The following is a 21,643-nucleotide window of genomic DNA, read 5'->3' as shown; positions in this document are numbered from 1 at the left end:
AAGATGACTTTTGTACTAGTACTCCAACTTGAACAGCTTTATAGATTCATTGTTGTTTACCTGAAAAAAAGATATCTTTTAAAAGCAGGTCAAAAGGAAGAACTTTTAATCTAATTTATACCAATGTAATTTCTTGGCATTTGTTGCAATGAATTTGAGATAGGATACAATGATACTTCTTGACATTTCTGTATCTTTTCTTGAATGTTACAAATGTGCCTTGATGATTATTTGATTAATATTTTAAGTGAACAGACAATAGATTTTGCAGATCTATATAGTTAAGAAATCCCTTAAAACTGAAACACAAGGCTAAAAAAAAATCCCTTTATGCTCTCTAAAGCAAGAAAGTATTTTCACAGAATCACAGAATATGCTGAGTTAGAAGGGACCCCTAAGGATCATGGAGTCCAACTCCTGGCCCTGCACAGGACCATCCCCAAGGGTCACACCATGTGCTCCAGACTATTGTCTAAACACCTCTTAAACTCTGTCAGGCTTGGTGCTGTGATGACTTCTCAGGGGAGCCTGTTCCATTTTGGGTATGAGATGCATGGAATTTTAAGTCACTACATACACAGACTGAAGTTTTCTTCTGAACTTTCTCTTGCAGAAGAGCTACTCCAGGAGAAATTAATTAAAGAGTGACTATTCTTTTTATTTTTTTTAATTAATTTTGATAATGACAATTTTCACCAAACAACACTGCTGAGCAAAGTGATTTGCTCATTACCCACGCAGTTAAAGCTTAAAACTGTGGCTTTAAATTTTAATAATTTAGGAAACTTATCTTCAAACATGCAGCAAGCTCTACAAACACACACATTTCACAAGCACAGACTACAGTAAGGATGTAAAGAAAACGGGGTCTGTACCGCTACCTGAAGCCTGGCCAGAATGCTGGCCTTCTTGGAGTTGGAGGAGTAGCTTCTGGAGCAGGACACGCTGCAGAAGCGCTTTGTTTTAGAGTAAAAAGCGTCACGGACACCAACCATCCCACACATCTCACATGTGGCTGATCAGGAGAGAAAGACACCCGTGTTAAGAGTGTAACTAAAACCTCAGTAAAAATTCAGAGCAAAGGCAACAGAATGAAGGTCCGGGTGGTGACACAACTCAACTGTTTCTGAGGGTTTGGTCCCGAAGGGAATTGCACAGAAAAAGAATTTAAAACTTAAACCACCACCACTCGTGTCAGTGAAACAACAAGAACCTCAGGTTCACTGGTGAAATGGTGCCTCCCTTCTGCTCCCTATTAATTTTACCCCTGGTAGAAGTGACTGGCTCAGCTAAATCAGCTAATGCAGCTTTCTGTGTTTTCGTGGTTCTCAAGGAAACATCTGTTTTGAATTTGGGCCTGTCAAGCCTCATTTCCTCTAAATATTTATAATGTCCAACATGAAATAAAACCAGATCTCTTTTCTGATTCACAAATTAGTATATTCAAAGTACCCCAGCCCACCAATGTTCCCTTCTGGCTGGAATCACATGCTTCAGAGGTGGACAGCTGTGGCCCACCAAGTTGTTCCATGATGACTAAGACTGAAACCAACTCACGCCAGTGAGACAACACCAAAATTCTACTAATCTAGAGAGCTCTACTAATCAGTGATGATTTTGGATAAAATATTTTTCCCCAGTAATAAAAGAAACCTCTCCTTTTAAATTTATTTTCCCAGTATACTCTAGCTCACAGCTAGTGGAGAGGGTACAGGTATACACTGACAGGCTTTATACAGTAGCAGTAATGAAGTTTCCCTGCTATAGGAAGAAATATATTTAATATATTGTGTATACAACATAAAGGGCAGAGAGAAGGCATGCCCTGGCATAGAGAGAACACACTGACTTTCCTCAAAGCTCAAAGAATATAAACACTACACGAGAACATACACATGCATGTGCAGATATACACAACATACATTTGATGGGAGGTCAGATGTTCCCATACTATTTCTTTCCAGTCAACAGGATTCAAAACCTATCTTATTTCAATCTAGCAAACCCAAAACGATTCCTCCCCTCCCAAAACTAACAAACCCCAGCCCTTTCAGCTGTTTTAGACTCTTTTCAGTTGGGACCAATATTTGGGACCGGACCCTCACAACTCACAGCAGAGCCTAAAAAAACATCACTATGTAACTCTTTGTACTCACGCACCACTTACTTACCCATGCCAGATTTGCCATCTGGATAAGTATAAACTTGCCCATTGTTCTTGATAATTGGGAGACTGGATGGCAAAGGAGCAACCTCCTCCTCACTCTCATCTGAACTGGAGCTGCTGCTGGTGTCCTCACTACAACTATCATAACCGTCAAACATCCCGAACGAGTCTCGGCGTTTCCTCTCCACTCGTGAAGTATGTTCTGTCTAGAGATTAAAAACAACCAAACAACAAAACCACCACAGAATAGCAGGACGTTCTGAATGCAAACGTTTCAAAGTCAAGCTTAAAGTGTTTCAAAGGTCAGTCTTTAGATGTTCAAGGAACTGCTCTATCAGCACAGACGTGAGCCATGCACTGCCAATTAAATGAGCACTGTTATAATCTAAACTGGCCAATTTCTGGTATTGTGATATACGGGAAGAAAAATCTATCTCCCAGTCCACTCAGAATACACAGTAGCCATCCATACATTTCTCTTCCTTAGTATCTTCAGAGTTCATTAAACCTGATGTGCTGAATACTGACAGCCACACGGATCTTATATGCAAATGAGCACATTCCAGATGGCTACAGCCAATCCCACTAAAACTCGTTCATTTGACAAGGCTGGGCAGAGAAAAGGCAGTTCAACCAAGAGGGCACTTATACCACAGGAACAGCAATGAGGGGCTCTCTGCTCTCATTGGCTTGGGGGGTTATCCATAAATCACTGTGTCTCCCGTGTGGAGCAGGAACACCTCTGCACCTCACAGGGATGTTCTGGGGATTAATACATTAACCATTATGAAGAGCTCAGTTACTATGGCAATGGGGTCTGTACAAATGCTGAAAGATAGAAAGGTGACTAATTTGCCACTGTCATATACAAAAAACTTGTTACATAATAGTTTTTTCTATAACCAAAAAACCTTAAGTCAGACAAAAACATAAGTTCTTGATGAATGCATGACAGTTAAGCAATTTCCAAAGACACTAAAGAAGAAATAGATTAATTGGTATATTTTTTCTGAGGCACATCCAACACATGCATTTTGATAGTGACGATTTTCACTTCATTAATATCTTAACACAGTTCTGCTGAAACAAGGCTACTGCTACATGAGCTCCCCTTATGAAGCTGAGAAAAATATTTTTAAATTTTCAAAGTATTTCCATAATCCTTAATAGTACCTACTAAGTTTGAAAGGTAGTAACAGATAAAGAGAAAACAAAGAAAAATTCTACAATAGAAGCACAAGTTAGGAGAATGAAGCACAGCCAAGAAAACAAGAAGAATTGAGAAAGCCTTTGCCTCTTTCTCTTCTAAGAGTTAATTTTATTTAAAAGTCAATGTAGACAGAAAAATAATATGTGATTGGCTTTTCTTTCTTAAATTGCATTTGGGTTCATAGCTTTAAGATTTCATCACAGTAATTCCCCAAATCCCTTTCCTAGAGAGTATATGCTGAACATCTTTATTGTTGGATCTCATCCGAGCCTTTTTCTGCCATGCTATCCCTTTATTATAATACTCTCTATTCTCCTTTGCAATCTGAATAAATCCTATTATGGAAGGATTTCCTAATAGTTAAAAGGGAGAACTGATTTCCACACTGACCCAATCTTAGCATTCCATTATGAAAAAAAAATTTCCCCCCAAAACCCAGTTATGCAATAAGGCAAACACATTTAACACACTTAAATAGCTCTGAAACAAAACAACAAAAAAAGTCAGTGTGATGTTAGTTATGCACATATTCCTCAATTTGATATTAAAACCAATCAAAACCTTGGGTAGGGCATAACCTGACAACTCCCTGGAAGCACTGGCCATGGTACCCCTGGGCATTATTAGAGGAAACACTGAGCCATGGCAGGCAAAGCCCAGCCCTGACCTGCACTGGCAGCAGTGCCACCTGTGCCATCTCCCCTGTGCCACCAGCCACCAACAAGCACCACCAGTGACTTGTTTGTGAGTGCACGTGTGTGCAGCTCAAGGCAGGAGTTGAGCACAACGTTGCCATGGATACAGGATCCTGTGAATGCTGCCAGGAATTTTCAGATCAGAAGATGAAAACTAGTCCTCTTCCTCAAGGTTTCATGAAGTCCTGAATCTCTCTCAATATTTAAGTTCCCCTGACCACAGCCTCTGCTAACAAAATGTAATTCCATATGAACCATTCACAACAGCACTACCAGAACACCAGGATGCCTGGGAGGTTTTATGGATCGATGCTAGTGGTGTTTCAGAGCACAGTGAAGGATCTGCTCCTTCATTCCCTCATCCTCCCCAAGTCAGCTGATCTGATTTCACCAGGAGATTAGGGCCTCATCCCACAGCAAGGTAATTCTATGGCTTCAGCCCTTTATTGGAGGCTGCAGTAGAAGGCAGTCTCAGGGACATCCCCTTCCCATTCCAGACTGGAGAACGCTGCACCCACAGGGCAGTGGCTTTGCCAGCAGAGCTCTGAAATGCTCTCTCAGCTCAGAGGGAATTAAAGTGCAGCCCATGCCCAGTCCCTCCAACTCCCAGTGCTACAGCAGAGACTCTCTACAGCCAGCTCTGCTCCCTCTGCAAGGGAAGGGGGAAGAAGGGAAGCTGGAGGTGAGGTGAAGGACCAGAAACAGGCTGAAGGCAGGGCCAAGATGACATCACAGACACCACAACTGCACTTGGCTCTTTTTGTTCTTCTTTTGCATCACATCCATTTAGAATCTCGATGTTACTGCTAAGCCCTCTTTGCCAAAAAAATCCACAGATGAGAAGGAAAACGTTTTCTCTGTCTAAATGGAAAGTTGGGCCCTGTACTAAGAAAATCATTCTTCAGCATTATACAAGTTCCTAAGTAGCAATCATCAAGATTCAGTTTAACTACACTGCCAAAACAAGTCTCACATCACCTTTCCATTTTCTTAATATTTGGCCAAATTGTTCCAATTCAAAATTTTTGTAACTCAGATTTGCAATCCAAAAAAGCAGCTTTGCTTACTGTTTAAAAATAATACCGTACTTTATTATAAAACATTTCTATCTAAGTTTTTGCCAGAAAATGACCATGTGTGCCAGATAATTTATGTAGGACATTCTTAATGTTAATTTCTAGTTATTGTCTGGATTGCGATTCTGGAGAAAGCACTCAAAATATGTTTCATGAGACTTAGAAGAGGTAGAGTTTGCAGGAAAAAAAAACAATTACTTTGTGCAAAAAAGTAGGTGGAAGTTAGGGAAGATGATATGCAAATACCTATGCTGGAATTTTCCTGGAGAAGATCAAAACATTTCTATTTTGATAATAAACACCACTAAGGTTCTTTTTAACCCATGTTAAAACACAACATTTGTAGAAATAAATGAAAAACATGTGGAAGCTTCTATAACCCTTCCTGCAGAACTTGGATGGACCCTGCAGAAGGATAGGAACTCTGACACCTGAAACTGAAAAGACTTGGGGTATCAACTGAATTCAAAGGTCAAAACCACATCCTTAAAAGAAAGGACAATTTATGACTCAAACAGAATTATAACCAAGATAAAGCAGCTGCTCTGGTACAGTGTTAGCCTGCAATTCCTCCTGAGTTCTTGTTGACTGGTTCCATCTTTCTCTTTTGAACATTAAGTATAAAATTTGCCCATTCCTGATTTTGTAGGGCCTCAATCTCTACCACGACAGCTCCTGAAGTGCTGGTGGTCTCTAAACACACTGTGGTGAACTTCATGACACCAGGAACTTGGAACCATCTATCTTATGTACACATTCTCTGCTCCTTTCTGTTATCCCACCTATCTTCAAAAAGGGCAAAAGGAGGACGCAGGAAATGACAGACCAAGGGGCCTCATCTCAGTCCCTGGGAAGGTGAAGGAACAAGCAATGCTGGAAGTCATTTCTAGGCACACGAAAGACAAGGAATTCGGAGTTCTTGTGTGTCTGAAGCAGCACCTCACCGTGGCAGCTGCAAAACACAGGTCAGCAAACAAAAACCACCCAAAATCAACAACAAACCAGTTTCTTACTCTTCACAACTGGACTTAGGACTAAAAATCAGGCTGAGGAGGTTTCTTTTCCTCAAAACAGAATCGAATCAGTGTTGTTCGCCTTCGAACAAATGTGGGAACACATTCCTGCCTATCCACAGGAACTGCTTGGAGCAGGAGCCTGGCTTGCTATAAAACAGAACCTTGTGGTGGGTTAATGCCAAAAGAGGAGTAGCTGGAGAGACTCCACCACTAATAGAGTCGAGCTGTACATTAAGCAGAAGCAACGCACAAAGAAAAGAACAAGCCAAACTTTGAAGCGCCCCAGCTAAGGCTGATTTTCCTAATAAGATTACTGGTTCCTCAACAGGGAAGGGTTTCAGTCAGAGCAACATCAAACCTGGGCTGAGCAGGACTATTTGCTCGGGGGGTTTCTTGCATTCTTTTCTTTATTGAAGGGAGGGGTGGAGAAAGGAGCTTTTAAGAACTGCTTTCTTATTCTGCCCAACTTCCCATTTTCCTGTTCTTCCTCTCCTCCCTGTGAATACTTGGCAACAGAGTATTTTTAAGAAATACTCTTAATTAACCATTACATAAGGCAAATGGTATGATAAAAGAATATAGTTAAGGAAACCGGTTTCCCTGAAAGCAGGAAGGCAACTCTAAACAAAAATGAAAATAACTAGTTTCTCACTCTCTTAACACATACTCTTTAAATATATATATATACACACACATTAAATTTCATCAGCACATTATAGCATATGTTCTTTGAGTACAAGAATTACTCTTACAGCATAAAAACTTGTCACAAAGGGTAAACAATGCATGGCCAAAACACAAAATAAAACTATTTAACGTTAATTAGACATCAAACACTTACTCAGGAAATGGCTTTAGTGACTTGATGAAGACTATTTGCTCAACTATTGGCAACATTTATGAGAAAGCATTTTGAGGGTGAAAACTTACAACAAAAATATCCAGTTCTTATGTAACCAAACCTCTTGCCCCCAGGTAAGTGTACCTGGCCACGGGAGGATGATCCCCAACAGTCACAGAAAGGTTTCAAACCACTCCAAATGGTTGTTGTTACTACTGAATCAAGCTGGGGCACGAATTCAGAATGGCAGCAATTTGGAGCTTTGAGTACAAGAGCTGTAGCTTAAGGAAGGCCCACCAGCACCTAAACAGAGGGATCACTTCCTACATTCAGCTCCAACCCCCCCAAACCTGACAGAAGTATGGACAGATGGTATCTGAGGCCAAGGTCAACACTGAGGTCACCACAACCTTCAAGCCAAGGGGTGTGATAAGACAGATTCACTTTAATCACATATCCTTAACAGATCCAAGTGTTTTTACAAGCTAGTCTTAAAATTGATGCACGGCTTTTGTTTTCAAAAGTCTATTGATGTTTTATGCTACAAGCTCAGTTTTGAATGTTGGCATTAAAGAAACAAGACGATGGAACTAATTTATTACAACTCTTCTGAATGTAAGCTGGCCAAAATAATTAACAGTAGAATCCCAGCTTGTCCCTGTGGAACTGAAGCCTAATTGTGCCTCAGAATGTGACAAAAAATAGAAAATTCAAACATGGTACCAATTTAAAGAAAACACACTTTCAGCTTTCATTTAAAACAAACAAACAAAAACCCCCAAAGCTAAACATCTTGGGATTCCTGAAAATCAGAACCAACCAAACTTACTTTTTTTATATAAGCAACTCACCTCTATCTGGAAATGTGCCTTCCACTCTTATTATAAGTAAAATCTCTGCTGGAAAATTACAGAAATGTTTTTTCCTGTCTCTTCATTTGCTATGTATGACAGCATTTTGTCTGAAGCCAGTTTCTGCTGTTTGCCAATGGTTTTGTCCATAGCCTCTTCCCCAGGGGGTTTCACACAAGAGGGGAGACTCTTTCATAAAAAAATATATCAAATTAGCAGAGAATTTTGGAGGGGGGTGTGATGATTAATATGTGAAATATCTGAGTTTTGAGAAAACTGAAAATCTGTTACAAACTCCATTATGTTTCTACAAAGCCCATACAGGAATATCTGGAAGAGGCAAATACTTAACTTTAAACACTGTGTTACCATTAAAAAACAGAACAACAAACAAAACAACAAATTTAAATGTAAACCCTCCCAAAAAAACACCACCAACCCCAAACCCAAAGTCTTCAACATCTGAACTCATTTCATGTGCTCAGAGCCAGACTGAGCAAACGATCCCCCATGCCCAGAGTGTACCCACTTACCTGGGAAATGCAGGAATGCAGGAGTGGTTTTGCAGAAGGTACCAAAAGCCTTGCAAAATTAAATCAAATTTTAGAAGGTAAGAGAAATAAAATCCAATGAGAGGGAGCTTCTGTGCACGTTTTCATTGCTACCAGAGGCACCTCGCTCTTTGGGGAACAATGAAGATAATTCTGACTTCCAGCCTAAAATCCTTCTGCACGTTGCACAAGCCCACACATCTTCTCAAGAACAACTCCTAAACTACTCCTGTGGCATAAACAGCAACTTCCACATAGGAGAGAATATACCTCTGCATGGTTCCCTACAGCCTGCATTACACACTTCCTCAAAACTATCCCTAAACAGAAGCAATGAGTAAAGGCAATTAATCTATCAAGTTCTATTGCCTTTCTAAAGGCAATAAAAGGAATATATTGTTTTAGTTCCCACTTAATGTTCCAGATTAGACTCTCTCACAGCCTTCTTATTCCATTCCTTACAAGTCAAAATCAAACTGTTAAATATAATAAATAAGTAAATGCATTTTCTCAGACTTGTAAAATAATTTTAATTTAAAATACAGGAGCTTGCCCTGCAGCTTTTAGTTTTAACTGGGGTTAGATGTGAAAAATCACAACGGTTGCCACCCACATTTTAATAGGTATTTTAAAATAAATTACTTTTGCACGCACAGGAGTTTTTACCACAATCAGCATACGCTTTGTGGCAGGACTTTTAAATTTTAAAGCCACACTGGGGCAGAAATTGAGAAATTGCTAAATTTTAAACATTTCAAACATTTCCAGCAACAGCCTGAAAGCGAAATTGGTTTCAGGGGTTTACTGCTGCTCACAAAGAGAACAAAGTCACAATATCAGCGGTCATAAAAATCGCAGGGAGTGGGGAAGTGGCTACAAAGAATCCAAAACTTCTGAAGCGCTGATATTAAAGAAAAGTGCACAGCATTTAAAACGAGCCTGGAAAACTAAACTCTGAATTAAGCTGGGAGTACCCGAGGAAGTTGCGGAGCAGGAGAGGGATCGAGGGCTGGAACTTTTCTCCGCGGCAGGAGGAGGGAGAGGGGAGGAAAGGACAAAACCCGGCCACAACAAAGGGGTCCCGCCGAGCCGCCCCCACGTGCCCCGGCCGGACCCCGCCGCTGCCCCCCGGGACCCTCCGCCGGGGGCTCCCGGCCCCGAGCAGCGCCCCGGGGAGCTCCGGGGCGGGCACACACCCCCGGCCCCGGGGGCCGCCCCCGAACAGCCCGGAGGAGCCCCCGGCTCCCTCCCACGCCCCGCGGGGCCGCCCTCTCAGCACGAACAGCGGAGGTCTTCCCCCCCCTCAGGCCGCTCCCCCCCTCGGGCGCGGGGGGTCCCGCGGGGGCCGCTCCTCCCGCACTCACCAGCAGCTCCTTTGTGCTTTCCATCAGGCCCTCATGGGCAGGAGCCGCCCGCTGGCTGTGCCCGCTGCCCCCGCGGGGGCTGTGCCGCTGGGGCGGCCCGCGGCGGGGGCCGTGCCCGGCGGGGCAGGGCGGAGCGGGGGCGGCCCGGGCGGTTCGGCCGCTCCGAGCGCCGCGGACCGACCGGGACCGACGGCGGCCGCCGGGACATCAACAACACGAGCGCGCGGTTGCGCAGGCGCGGACACGCCCCCCACGGGCTCGGGCAGCGCGGGGCGGACCCAGGGCCGTGCCCCCCCCGCCTCCCTGCGGGCTGAACCATTCGCAACATGGGGGGTGGGCTACGCGCCACGGCTGCGGTGAGGCGGTAAGAGCGGCCGCCCCCGCTGGTGGGTAGCAAAGCGAGCGAGACGATGGCTTGGCGAGGTCAGTGAGGACTCGCTGAGGAGCGTGTGCTGGGGGGCGCTGGGCGTTGGGAACTCCTCTTCCCCCGCGGGGGCGCAATGGAGCGGCTCGGCCGCGGCCGCGTCACGTGGAGCGCGGGGTGGGCGGGGGGGGTGGGAGAGAATAGAAGGCAAAGAAAGGAGGTCACGTGACCGCGGATCGCGAGGGAAGGGGCGGTGCTTGGATTACGTGAGGAGGGGCGGGGCGGCGGGCCAGCCTATCGCGGGCGAGGGGTGGGGCCATGCGGGGGACACACGTGACAGGGGCGCACGTGTTCCGGTTCCGGGTCCGGGGAGCGATGAGGGGCCCGGCGGCGGGGACGGAGCGGAGAGCCACGAAAATGAAGAAAGCGTCCAAAATAAAGGCGGTGAAAAAAGCGAGGGAAGCGTCTCAAGCGGGCAAAGCGCCGAAAATGGCGAAAACGAAGACTCCGAAGCGGGCGGCAGCCGTGGAGGATCGGGCGGCGGCGGAGGCGGCGTGGCGCGCCCGGCACCTGAGGGATGTGAGCCAGGCGTCGGGCGCCGAGCGGGAGCTGGAGGAGCTGGTGTTCGGTGACAGCCTCAAAGTGGAGGAGGACGAGCTGCTGCGGCGCCTGGGCGAGGCCCCGAGGGTACGGTCCGGCCCTGCCCCAACCCGGCGGGAATCGGTGCCCTCTCCCTCTCCTCCTGTCCCCCGCCCCTGCTCACTTGGCCCCGTTTGGTTGTTTTCAGGTTGCTGCCACAGAGAGGAAAAGTCTGCAAGCAGAGTCCAGCGATTCCGAAGTAGAAAATGAAGCGAAAGGCGACTTGTTGCCCAGAAAACCGGCCTGGGTGGATGAAGATGATGAAGCCGAGGAAAAGTGAGTCCGGGTTTGCAGGTGGGAGCTATGTATCAAACTTGTAAACTTAACTTGACTGTAAGTGGCTGTGGTTTGAATGATCTTTGTGTTCGCTGTGTGTTTCCTCCCCCCTCTAGTGTTGACATGACCCATAAATACAGGAAGGATTTCATGAAAAGTGATGCTGAGAAGACACTTACTAAGAAAAAACTAAAAAGAAGACTTGAGGAACAGTGAGTTTCGTTACTGTTTTTGTGGCTGACTTTATTGAGGTGAGATCATTGATCTCATGAATGCAGATAAATATCTCCAAGGTGGGTGTCAGAGGATGGTGCCAGACTCTTGTCAGTGGTGCTCAGTGACAGGGCAAGGAGCAATGGCCATAAACCAAAACACAAGAAGTTCCACCTCAGCATGAGGAAGAACTTGTTTCCATGGAAGGTGGCAGAGCACTGGAACAGCTGCCCAGGGAGAGTGTGGAGTCTCCTACTCTGGAGACACTCCAAACCCACCCAAACATGTTCCTGTGTCACCTGCTCCAGGTGACCTTGCCCTGGCAGGGGGTTGGACTCAGTGATCTCCAGAGGTCCCTTCCAACCTGAACTATTCTGGGATTCTATGAGATAAAATACATTTATGTAAATGTGCATTAGCATTGCCTCGACTAATTTGTTTAACACTTGTTTTATTGGAACTGCACAAATTAATTTGTGTTCTAGGGAGTTACACTAGAAACTGTGAAATTTTAAAAAATCTAAAAAACTTGCATGGTGTTCTAAGCATGACTATTCCTGTAAATTTGTGATGGTGTATCTTCTAAGTGCTTAACTCATAGAGAGAAATTACTTTCTCACGAAAGTTTTTTTTTTTCTCTCTTCCCCCTTCTCTTTCAAGGTTTCAGCAAGCCATGGGAGGAGTTCCTGCCTGGGCTAATTTAGAAAACAGGAAGAAATCCAAAAGGACTTCAAGTGATAGTAAATAATTCTATTCCTATTCTAATAAGTGCTTCTGTGATTCTTTGTTCAGCTTCTTAGAAAATAATTATTTCTGATGTTTTCTCTGTGTAGTGTGATAATATGGTGGATAAGTCACCTTTATTCCTTCCTTCAGTGTGCTTTGATTTAATTTGTTTTTGTAAGGAATTTATAGGTTTTGATGTGGATATTTGTGCAATTGACTGTTTCCATGTGCTTTGGTTTCATGAGGTGAGAGTGATGAAGATGATGATCTTCTACGCAGGACTGGCAATTTCATAACGAGCTCAGAGTCCCTGCCAAGAGGAATTTTGAAGGTAAAGATAAGCCTTATCTTTCCACTTCAGTTTGACCCACACTTTGATTGTTGTTGCTGTGTAAAATCAGCGATTATGTGAACTTCTTGTTTCTGTAACTAGAAGCTCTAAAGGGTAAGCGTTGGACAAATTGAGTATTTCACGTGAAAGCATGAAGCGATAAATTGAGGTGTATTTTTTGAAATAAGGATTTTTACGTGCTCTGAAGTAGCACCTTGTAGTAGCATTTTAATTTAGAATGTAAATTTTAATTTAGGATTTTAATTTAATAGGGAGATTGGAATTCTCCCACAGCTTTAAGGTACTGGCGTGATCTTTGAGAAGTGACAGCCTTAAGCGAGTGTTTCTTCTACTGTCTCTTCTACAGCTGTTTCAGATGGGTCAGAATGCAGCTGGATTTACACAGAGGGATAATTTCAAAGGCAGTAGAAAGGCTGGTGGGTTCAGCCTGTGTTTGCATCACTGCATTGGAGCAACTCCCTGAACCGGCTCTTTGTGCTCCGCTTGTGTCAGGCTTCCTAAAAGTTCACCATAGGGATTGAGGTCTTGCTCTTGTAGCATAAAGTGTAATTAAATTGGCTTTTCATCAGCATTAAGTGTTTGGATTTTTTTTTAGCCTGTTTGATCTGTGTTTTAGATGAGCACCTGCCTGCCTGCAAACCAGGAACGCTTTGCCGATGGAAAGCTGGTGACGGTGCAGTTCCATCCTTCAGCCCAAGTGGTCATGACTGCGGGACACGATCGCTCTGTGTCGCTCTTCCAGGTGAAGAATTCCAGCCTGTTCTGTGCAAATGGGCACTAATACAGAACCCTTTTTTTTTTTTTTTTTATAGCCTGGACTGACAGACTTTGTTTTCCCTCCTCCTGTGCACACAGGGTTGTAATGTCTGTGGTTAAGATGGAAATTCTTTGGTTAAAGGCACCTTAGAAGACATTTCCATCTGTGACTGCATATCAAGCATGTACAGTGTACAGGCAAACTTAGTTGTCTTAGAGTTTTTGGTTGAAGATTTGTTTTTAAAAACATTTGGGTTTAAGGTTTGCAGTGATCTGGACTAATGAGGTTTTCTGTTTATAATCCTATAATGTGGGGAGCAGTCCACTTTCATTTAAAACTCTAATATTGCTGTGAAATCATGTTGGGAATGGAGAGGCTGGACTGCAGCAGGAAGAGGCTCATCCTGTTCCTGTTCCTCTGAAAACTAAGATCATAACTCTCTTTAGGAAGTTTCAGCATGGCCCAGGATCAGTGGAATGGTCAGGCACAAGTGGAATTTGATAGTCCCAGAAGGCTGCAGGAAAAAGAAAAAAAGAACAATTCAAAGCAAATGTTTCCATTTAGAAAAAGCACCATAGTAGTGATGATTTGAACAAAGCATGGGCAAGACAGGGAAGGGCAAGTGGTGTGAAGTGTATCCAGGAAGGCTGGGAATGCCTGTTATAAAGGGTGAGGAGCCAAGAGCCAGGTTATTTGTGGAAGAGAGGAAGAGTTTAATGCTTCAGGGTGGTTTATCTCTTGCTTGTGCTGGGTACTTGATATGTTTTTTCTATTTAAAAGTAGTTGGTATGTTCCTCAATATGATAACCTGGTTTGTTATTTTCTTTTTTGAAGGTGGATGGTATAAGGAATCCAAAAATACAGAGCATCTATTTAGAGAGTTTTCCAATTTATAAGGCTCGTTTCAGTGTTGATGGAGAACAAGTTATAGCCACTGGTACTCACCACAGCATGTTCTTTGTGTATGACATGATGGCTGGAAATATTATTCCTATACCCAAAGTCCGAGGTAGGTTTTTCAGTGCTGTAAGTGCCTGGGTGTAGTTGAAACTGTCCCAAATAGAGATGGCACATGAATTTGCTTTAAAAGGAAATGCAGTGAATTGTTGGAGGTTATATTTTTAACTTGTCTTCAGGGAACAAGTCCCTTTAGTTTTAGTTTTTTCTGGGGTACTAAACATTAATTGTCACACATAAGCAAGGTTGAGTTTAGCTTTGCTGTGACAGTGAATTACAGCAGTGAAAAGCTGAAGTGGAGTCAGGTCTTACTCATGTTCATCACACCTCTGAATGTTGAGGCAAAAGAATAAATTATGCCTATTTCAAGTTTTGAATCTCTTTTTAAAGGTGTGGAGGAAAGATTTCTCAGAAACTTCGAGCTCTCTCCAGATGGATCATTTATGCTGCTAATTGGAACCTCAGGTTACCTTCACTTGCTGTCCATGAAGGTAATTTCTCCTCGTGGTTCGTGTAGCTTCACTTTCTTGGTACCTTTTCCCTTTTGAATCTGCTTATAATCCATCTGCAAAGCAATCTAGCTTTCAGTTGAAACAAAGGCATGACACATACTGTGACAGCCTTCAAAAATGTGCTGCTGACTCAACTCACTGCAGCTTTAGAGAATTATTTTGGGGTGTCTGAGAATTCATTCTGCTCTGCAGCTCTCTGGGGCTGCTGGGCGTCAGGGCAGAGTTGGGAAGAAGTCGTGTGTCAGTGTTGAACTTCAGCTTTGTGCTGGCAAAAGGAATGGCCTCAGCATGGAAACAGGCATGCATGGAAACAGGCATCACCCTCTCTGGGGGTGGGAGAAATATAGGACTGCTTTTTTGAGAGTCGTGCTAGTGCATGCTGCTGTACTGTGCTCGTGAATCATGCCAGATACTGTGATTCATAATGCACAGTGAGTTTTTGCAGTTGAATTTTAAAATGCCATATGATGGCAGCTGGTTTTGTTTTAAACTCTTACAAGGGTAGAGTTTAAAGAAGAAAGTTCAGTTCTGTTGTATAACTCACACCCTGCAGCGAGGGAGCAAATGAGTGTTTGTTGGACCAGCTGTTGTTGGACTCAGGAGCTTGTGCTCTGGTCTGCAGGCACTGGAAATGTTGATGCTGTTCTTTGAATGTCAGGGTAGCTAAATAAAGATTTTTATGGGACAGGAAACAACTTTCCTACAAATTTCTGGTAGAATCACTATTGTTCTTCATCCTACAGACAAAGGAACTGATCAGCACTATGAAGGTAAATGGAAGATGCACTGCATCTGCTTTCACTCCAGACAGCAGTAAAATATACAACTATTCAAGTGAGTATTCCAACAGCACTAATCGTAATTCCCTTTAAATTGCATAAGTCTTTAGAAGTCACTTAGCATTTTACAAAGATAGTTAAAAAACTTTGTCAATATCTGTCCTAAAAACACAACCAAAAGATAAATAATGAAAGAATGGGGTTAACTGTTTTAGTATGCCTTTAGTTGTTTTGTTTTTTAAAAAATTGATAGTGGTGATACATCTGATATTTTAAATGAGCTCTTAGTTGTCATCTAATGAAATGTATTTTAACAAAATAGACGGTGTTGTGTATACATGGTTTCTGTAATCTACTTGTTTCTGCAACCAGAGGAAGGTGAAGTTTTCATTTGGGATGTGAGAAGCAGGAAGTGTCTACACAAATTTGAAGATGAAGGTTCTTTGGAAGGACAGTGCATTGCTGTTTCAAAGAACAACCAGTATGTGGCGTGTGGGTAAGTGACTGACTGGGGTTTGACAGGTTCTTCTGATCTCATTTTGAAGCTCTTCAGTGAACTTATTGGTGGCTGGTGAGTGTAGGAACGTGGTTCTGATAAGCTTAGAGTAGATGTGAGTAGATGAATATTGCCTGTTTTATGATGATAATTTAATTTTTCCTGTATAAATATAAAATACCATAGTACACCTCACACCAGCATCACTGTTATTGTGTTACTGTTACCATATATGGGCTCAGCAGTTTATTTTGAAATCACAAATTCTGTAATATGGATGTTGATTCAGGGTCTTCCCCCTTTTCTAGTTCTCTTTCCTGTCCTCTGAATTTGGCTCCTGCAAGGATGGCACATTAGCCTTTGAAAAGCTGCCTCAGCTCAAAGCCACAAGCTGAAGGTGTTTCTCTAAGTATATTTAATGACATGCAACTTCAGCCAGTGTATTGATTCTTTTAAATGAAACTAGCAAATAAATACTGAAGAACAGTACCTATTTCCTTAGCCCACTGTGGAAAAAGATTTAAAAGTGAACTTATTCTACAGACATAAAAAACCCCACAATTGAAAGCTTGAAATTATTTCAGAATGTTTTGTTACCAAGCTCTCATTGCTGTAAATTCTGGTAAGAGATGAGCTCATCAAGTCTCTCCACAGTTAAGTGGGTCTCTTCATATATAAGTAGAAAAACCTCCTCAAACTAACAAAACTCTAAACCCCTCCACTAAATACTGTTATAAACTCCAAAGGAAAATCAAGCTCCAAACAAAATACTATTACAAACTCCAGGAGAGAATTGTAAATTACATTTTCAGGTGAATGGTGGCTAGAGATAACAAGGTAATATGTACTGAAATGTCGCTTTTTCATATAATCTTTGTTGTTTCTTTCTTCAGTTCATCTTCAGGGGTTGTAAACTTATATACCACTGATGTCTGTCTCAAGGAAAACCGTCCTAAGCCAGTTAAGGCCATAATGAACCTTGTTACTTCTGCCACCTGTGTGACCTTCAACCCCACCACGGAAATTTTGGCAGTGGCTTCCCGTGATGCTGATGAGGCTGTGAAATTGGTATGTTCAGTTTCTTTTATTGCAAGCTTTTTTTTATCTTGTTGAAAATACTCCTGGTGACATAATAAAACTGATAATAAGCAGATATGGATACTGCAAAATGTGCTGGATCAACCAGGTCAGGACATGTACAAGATACTGGAGATTTATAAGGATATAAATTTATTTTCTTTAGTGATGTTGTTCTGAAAATAACATCTTATGGTCTAGTTTACCTTTTCCATTTTTAAAATGCCCTTTAAAATGCCTGGAACTGTTCAAAGCCAGGCTGGATGGGGCCTCTGAGCAGTCTGGTCAAGTGGAAGGTGTCCCTGCCCAGTTGAAACCAGATGAACTCAAAGGTTCCTTCCAACCCAAACCATTCTGTGATTCTATTTCACTGCTGTAAATACAACTCAGCAACAAATGTGAATTTTCAGCAGCTGGTAACTGTAACCATCTCTCTGTGGGGCTTTTTTTCCCCTAACTCATTCAAAATTTTGCCAGCCATGTCAGAATTCTGGCCAACAGTGGAACTATTGAATTAATCTGAGGGTTTGGAGGCCTGTTTTTATTGCTTACATGTAATTGCTTAAAAAGAAAAGAATGGCAATGACTGGCTTCATGGTGTGTTCCCTGCTTCTTTTCTCCAGTAGAATTCTATATATAGAATCATGTAGGGTAGGAATAGAACTAAACATTTGAGCTTAACATTGACCTTCAATTTTAAATTTGTACTTTAGTTTTATTTTTGGTGGCTTTTTCCTAATTGGTGGCTTTTTCCTAATTGTAGCTTCTGACCTATTTCTCAATAGGTGCACATTCCTTCATACACTGTGTTCTCAAACTTCCCGGTGTTCAGAAGAAAACAGATTTATCTTGCTCAGTCTATGGACTTTTCTCCCAGAAGTGGCTATTTCTCTGTAGCAAATAACAAAGGCAAAGCCTTGTTATTTAGGTAGGTACTAAGTTAGGCTCATTAATCCCAGGTAACATGTTTATATTCTGTAATATGGGGCAGATGACAGGTGAGAGATAAGGTTTGACTTTGTGATCTGAATTCAACTGATGAGTTCATGGAGTGTGGAGCTTGTTTTCCCTTCTGGGGAATGAACCTTGTTTATTGTCTGATTATGAAATACACATTGTTGCAGATGGCCCTGTCAAAACTGTCATTGCCTTTTTTTCCCCCTGCTGGTGTGGTCAGGAGCAGTGATAACTCTAAGCAGGAATATTTCTTTTTTTAAACTCACAACTTCATGACGCTTGAAAAACTTTTTAGGATGAGATTTTGACAGGGAGAACTTACAGAAAGACTCCTAAATAAGTCTAAAAATGGAACTAAATCTTGTGATTTGTCCTTAACTTGAACTGCATATTATAAAGGCACTTCAAGTAACTCTAGCATGTGAATGGTTGCTACCTTTAACTACACCTGTGTTTCAGGCTGTCAAAGAATACTCAGTGACACTGCTGAAGAGTTGTTTCTTTGTCTTGCTCACTCAACAGATTACTGAGAAGTTTTAAATCTGTCTCAATGTTTTTTTTTCTTTAGGCTGAAACATTATTCATCTTTCTGAAAGAAGGTACAGCAGAAAATGGACCAGTAACTGAGGTGAACTGCTGACAGCATTGACTTGAGGAACTTTATTTTCATTTTGCTACCTCCACCTCTTTATAGATGGCAGGAAGAAATTCGTAACACTGTGTGATCTGAAACTGGTCTGGATCACTCATGTAGAAGAATGGGCTGGAGTAGGGCTTGCCTTGTCAGTCCTAGCTTTTCTAATAATACAGTAGAGCAAGTTGATAGTTCAACTAAAATCTGTCAGCAGGACTGAGGAGAAGTTAATTGATAGTGTAACTGATTCTATTTAAATCAATCTCAGCAGTGTTGTAAAACTGATCCTGTTAAGGAGTCCTGTAAGTGAGCCCATAGGAGTCTGCATCACTTCAAATTCAGATTCCAAACATCACTGAAGTTTGAAGCCCAAGTTTGTGTGCAGATACGATTTTATTGAACACTTAAACGTCTTCTTGGGAACTGGAAAGACCTGTAGCCTTGGCAGTAATACAGTAGTTCTGTTTGACAAGAAACGTGTTGATGAGGGGAAGCTGAACTTGTTCAGACTGGAAACAGGTCTGACTGCTGCTTGTTAAGCTTGCATAGAATTTTGTGATGGTTCAGTGTTTGGAAGATACTAACAAAATTCTCTGTGCTGGTCTTTCCCCAGGTGTTGTAACCTGCAGATACGAGTATGCTGACAAAATCAAACAAGTCTTATTTATATGGAAGTTACAAAATACTAGTAGAACATCTGTATTTTTGAATGTTGTTTTTTTTTTAATAAATATACCTGGTAAGTTTCCAGGCAACTTGTTTCAGCTTTTTCCAATGCTTTGTGTTATGCTCACAACTAAGATTTTATTGCTTGGCACCCAAGCTGGTGATTTGCAGGAATGCTTAAGTGTCTTTAGTTATTATGGGCATGTGAAATATTCCAATGCTGAAGGAGAAAGCAGTAGTTTTGTGTAAACTGGCCTTTGCTCTGTGCTTTTACCACGAGCTTTTCCATCAGCCTGGTTCATTTGAGGCTGGATTGGAAACAGCCTTTTGCTTCCTGGAAGAGCACATTCACCTCAGCCCTGTTGATGCAGGAGTTGAAGCTCAGCCCAACTTCCTGGGCCAGCCATAGCTTAAAGATGGCTTAAACCAAGAGGTGAAGAAAACCCACCCCACGTTGTGCTTCCTGCCTCCTGTGTCCCAAAAACAACTGCATGTAACATGGGTTTAATTCTTAAGGAGGACCCCAATCATTTTTTTTCTGTGAAAGCAAAGAATCCCGAGTATCACTTGATTTTTTTAAAATAATTTGTGAAATTCTGATGCCATCAGGGTCACCCAGCAGGGACTGTGCTGGAGCTGCTGCTGCTGGTTCTTCATCTGCTGCCAAATCCTGCACCTCTGATCACTCTCTTCTTGAAGTGGCTGCTTCTTTCTTCTTAAATACGTGAACAAAAAGTTGACTAGGAATCTGCTACAATGAACCCTCCTTTGAGAATAAATTGTGACCAATGTGTCTGTCCACTTCACAGCAGGGAGCTTTTTGGGCAGTAACAGCAAGAGCCAAGGTGCCTCAGTAACCAGCAGTGAAGTCATTAGGCCTTCAGTGAAAGTGGCATTGCAGAAAATGCACTCCAAGCGTGAGAAAAATTATATTCTAGAACCATGTCAAAATTTTTAAATACATGAACCTGTTGTTGAATTCTTGTCATGCTGTTTTAAAAAGCAAAATGGTATGTTTTCTGATGTAACAGATTTTTGAAGTCACTTTGCAAATGATTGTAAGATGAGAACTTGAATTCACAAATGTTGGGGAAAGCAGAATAGGCTGTGGAGGTGTTAAATTGAATACAGTGTTTAATCATATTGCAGTGCTAAACCTAAACTAAAACCCCTGGGATGGAAGAGTAAAATTAAATCAGAAGCACACTTTATTAAAGTTGCTTGCTATAGGATTCTTGTTACAAACAAATCTGTCTAAAATCTAGCTGGGTCTGAGACTGTTGAGTTTCAGAAATCCAGGTGCTGGAAGTGGTTTCTGACTTCACTAGAGGGCAGCCCAGCATTGCTGTTGGGAGATTTGGCTGTTGGATGTTACTGAACAGTTTGTCTCCCATGACAGCTCTGCTGATGGGAGAGGGTTTGGTTGTGGTAAGTAACATAATTCCCCTTTTCTCATCGTCTCTGTAATTTACCAGGTTTAAGTAGTGTGACTTCATCCACAAAATTACTAAATCATTTTAAATAAAAGATTTCTGAGAAGGTAAATTTTGGAATACGTAGCCTGTTACCAGATCTCACTGAAGTAGCTGTGATGGGTTTTAATGCCATTTCATCTACTTGTCCTGAGACTGTTCCACTCCTTGCACAGTATGTGCTTCTCTAATTTACCCATTAAAAAAAATAAAATCCCTAATCCAGTGACTCAAAGCCCTTTAGGAAGTCCTTGGCAGATCTGGGATTAGAATTTTGGAATTACTGGGTCCTGGACCTCTTTAGTTTACTTCAACACAATCAATTCTGCTGTTTTTCCCTGCCCATCCTGCTGACTCCTGGTTGTATGAGGTCCACATTGGATGGGACAAGTGAGTAAATGAAAAAGGTGTCATAAAACTGAGGTGCTGTGTGCTCTTTAAGCACTGCAAATTACTTCAAATAGTGGCAGGGAGGAAGAAGAGATTAAATATTTATTTTTTGCAATTTCTCTGATGTAAATTGCAAATTTTAAGCTCTGCTGAGTTGCTGCAGTACAGGAATGTTAAAGCTTTGTGTTAAGTACCTTAATTCTTGATGTTGCCTTTTTGTCTTCTGGAAAACAAAACTTATTGCCCCATCCAGTATAACGTGGGGAAGACTTTTGCTCTGAGAAGTAAAGGAAACCCCAAGGTGTTCGTTGTAGTCTATTAGTGGGTTTTGAGCAATGGCACTTCCATGAACTGAGCAGGTCTTAAAAGTTGGATGATATGCAAGAAGCTGAAACTGTTACTGGTGTGTCTGGGGATATTTCTTTGGAATGGGATGAATTACTGTTAAGTACACACATTGCTGTACTCTCATTCTGAAAGGCTCAGCTCTTTGTCACTTTACCATGTGTTAAGAGTACTTAAGCTTCTGACCTATTTAAAACCTCTGTGTTTAATTCCTCTTTTCCTAGCATGGCTTTTTTTTTTTTTCCCCCAGCATTGCTAAG

At 42.2% G+C, this 21,643-nt stretch overlaps 2 protein-coding genes across 9 annotated transcripts in view; one reads left to right on the top strand and one right to left on the bottom strand.

Annotated features, from left to right (window-relative positions):
- The window catches only part of MBTD1 (mbt domain containing 1), a 35,240-nt gene extending 25,321 nt beyond the window's left edge, over nucleotides 1–9,919 (bottom strand). For 2 of the 7 annotated variants that reach the window (XR_005566869.1, XM_027749522.2), the window contains exons 1-3: nucleotides 7,857–9,585; nucleotides 2,172–2,373; nucleotides 876–1,015 (exon numbers count right to left, since the gene is read on the bottom strand). Coding sequence is in view for 6 of the 7 variants with exons in the window: in XM_027749522.2 (XP_027605323.1) it covers nucleotides 876–1,015; nucleotides 2,172–2,325 (294 nt within the window). In the remaining variant the exon portion in view is untranslated. Of the gene's footprint in view, nucleotides 1–875; nucleotides 1,016–2,171; nucleotides 2,374–7,856; nucleotides 9,586–9,771 lie in introns of those variants that run through there. The other 5 variants (XM_027749524.2, XM_027749525.2, XM_027749521.2 and 2 more) reach the window with 4 other exon arrangements.
- A 591-nt stretch (nucleotides 9,920–10,510) lies between these two features.
- On the top strand, nucleotides 10,511–21,344 carry UTP18 (UTP18 small subunit processome component). 2 transcript variants are annotated; one of them, XR_005566857.1, is made up of 14 exons: nucleotides 10,511–10,822; nucleotides 10,923–11,050; nucleotides 11,167–11,262; nucleotides 11,924–12,003; nucleotides 12,235–12,320; nucleotides 12,958–13,083; nucleotides 13,933–14,107; nucleotides 14,446–14,546; nucleotides 15,311–15,401; nucleotides 15,719–15,842; nucleotides 16,736–16,910; nucleotides 17,705–17,847; nucleotides 18,445–19,249; nucleotides 19,786–21,344. XR_005566857.1 is itself a non-coding variant. In XM_027749846.2 (14 exons), the coding sequence occupies exons 1-13, from the start codon at nucleotides 10,511–10,513 to the stop codon at nucleotides 18,467–18,469; spliced, it is 1,662 nt and encodes a 553-aa protein (XP_027605647.2). In that variant the 3' UTR covers nucleotides 18,470–18,504; nucleotides 19,124–21,344. The 2 variants fall into 2 exon arrangements, 1 of the variants encoding a protein (XP_027605647.2); XM_027749846.2 differs by having other exon boundaries at nucleotides 18,445–18,504; nucleotides 19,124–21,344.
- Nucleotides 21,345–21,643: the final 299 nt, after the last annotated feature.

Source organism: Pipra filicauda, unplaced genomic scaffold (genome assembly GCF_003945595.2).
Source record: "Pipra filicauda isolate LSUMZ 115617 unplaced genomic scaffold, ASM394559v2 scaffold80_size11013439_pilon, whole genome shotgun sequence".
Classification (NCBI taxonomy): Eukaryota; Metazoa; Chordata; class Aves; order Passeriformes; family Pipridae; genus Pipra; species Pipra filicauda.
Note: the sequence above shows the minus strand (reverse complement) of the source record. Positions and strands in the feature narration are given on the sequence as shown.

Bases quoted from the DNA above. Each gene is read 5' to 3' on its own strand.
- UTP18 (XM_027749846.2), top strand. From the start codon at position 10,511: ATGAGGGGCCCGGCGGCGGGGACGGAGCGGAGAGCCACGAAAATGAAG. The intron at 11,051-11,166 runs GTGAGTCCGGGT...TCCCCCCTCTAG, and splicing joins GATGATGAAGCCGAGGAAAA to TGTTGACATGACCCATAAAT. The intron at 15,402-15,718 runs GTGAGTATTCCA...TTCTGCAACCAG, and splicing joins TAAAATATACAACTATTCAA to AGGAAGGTGAAGTTTTCATT.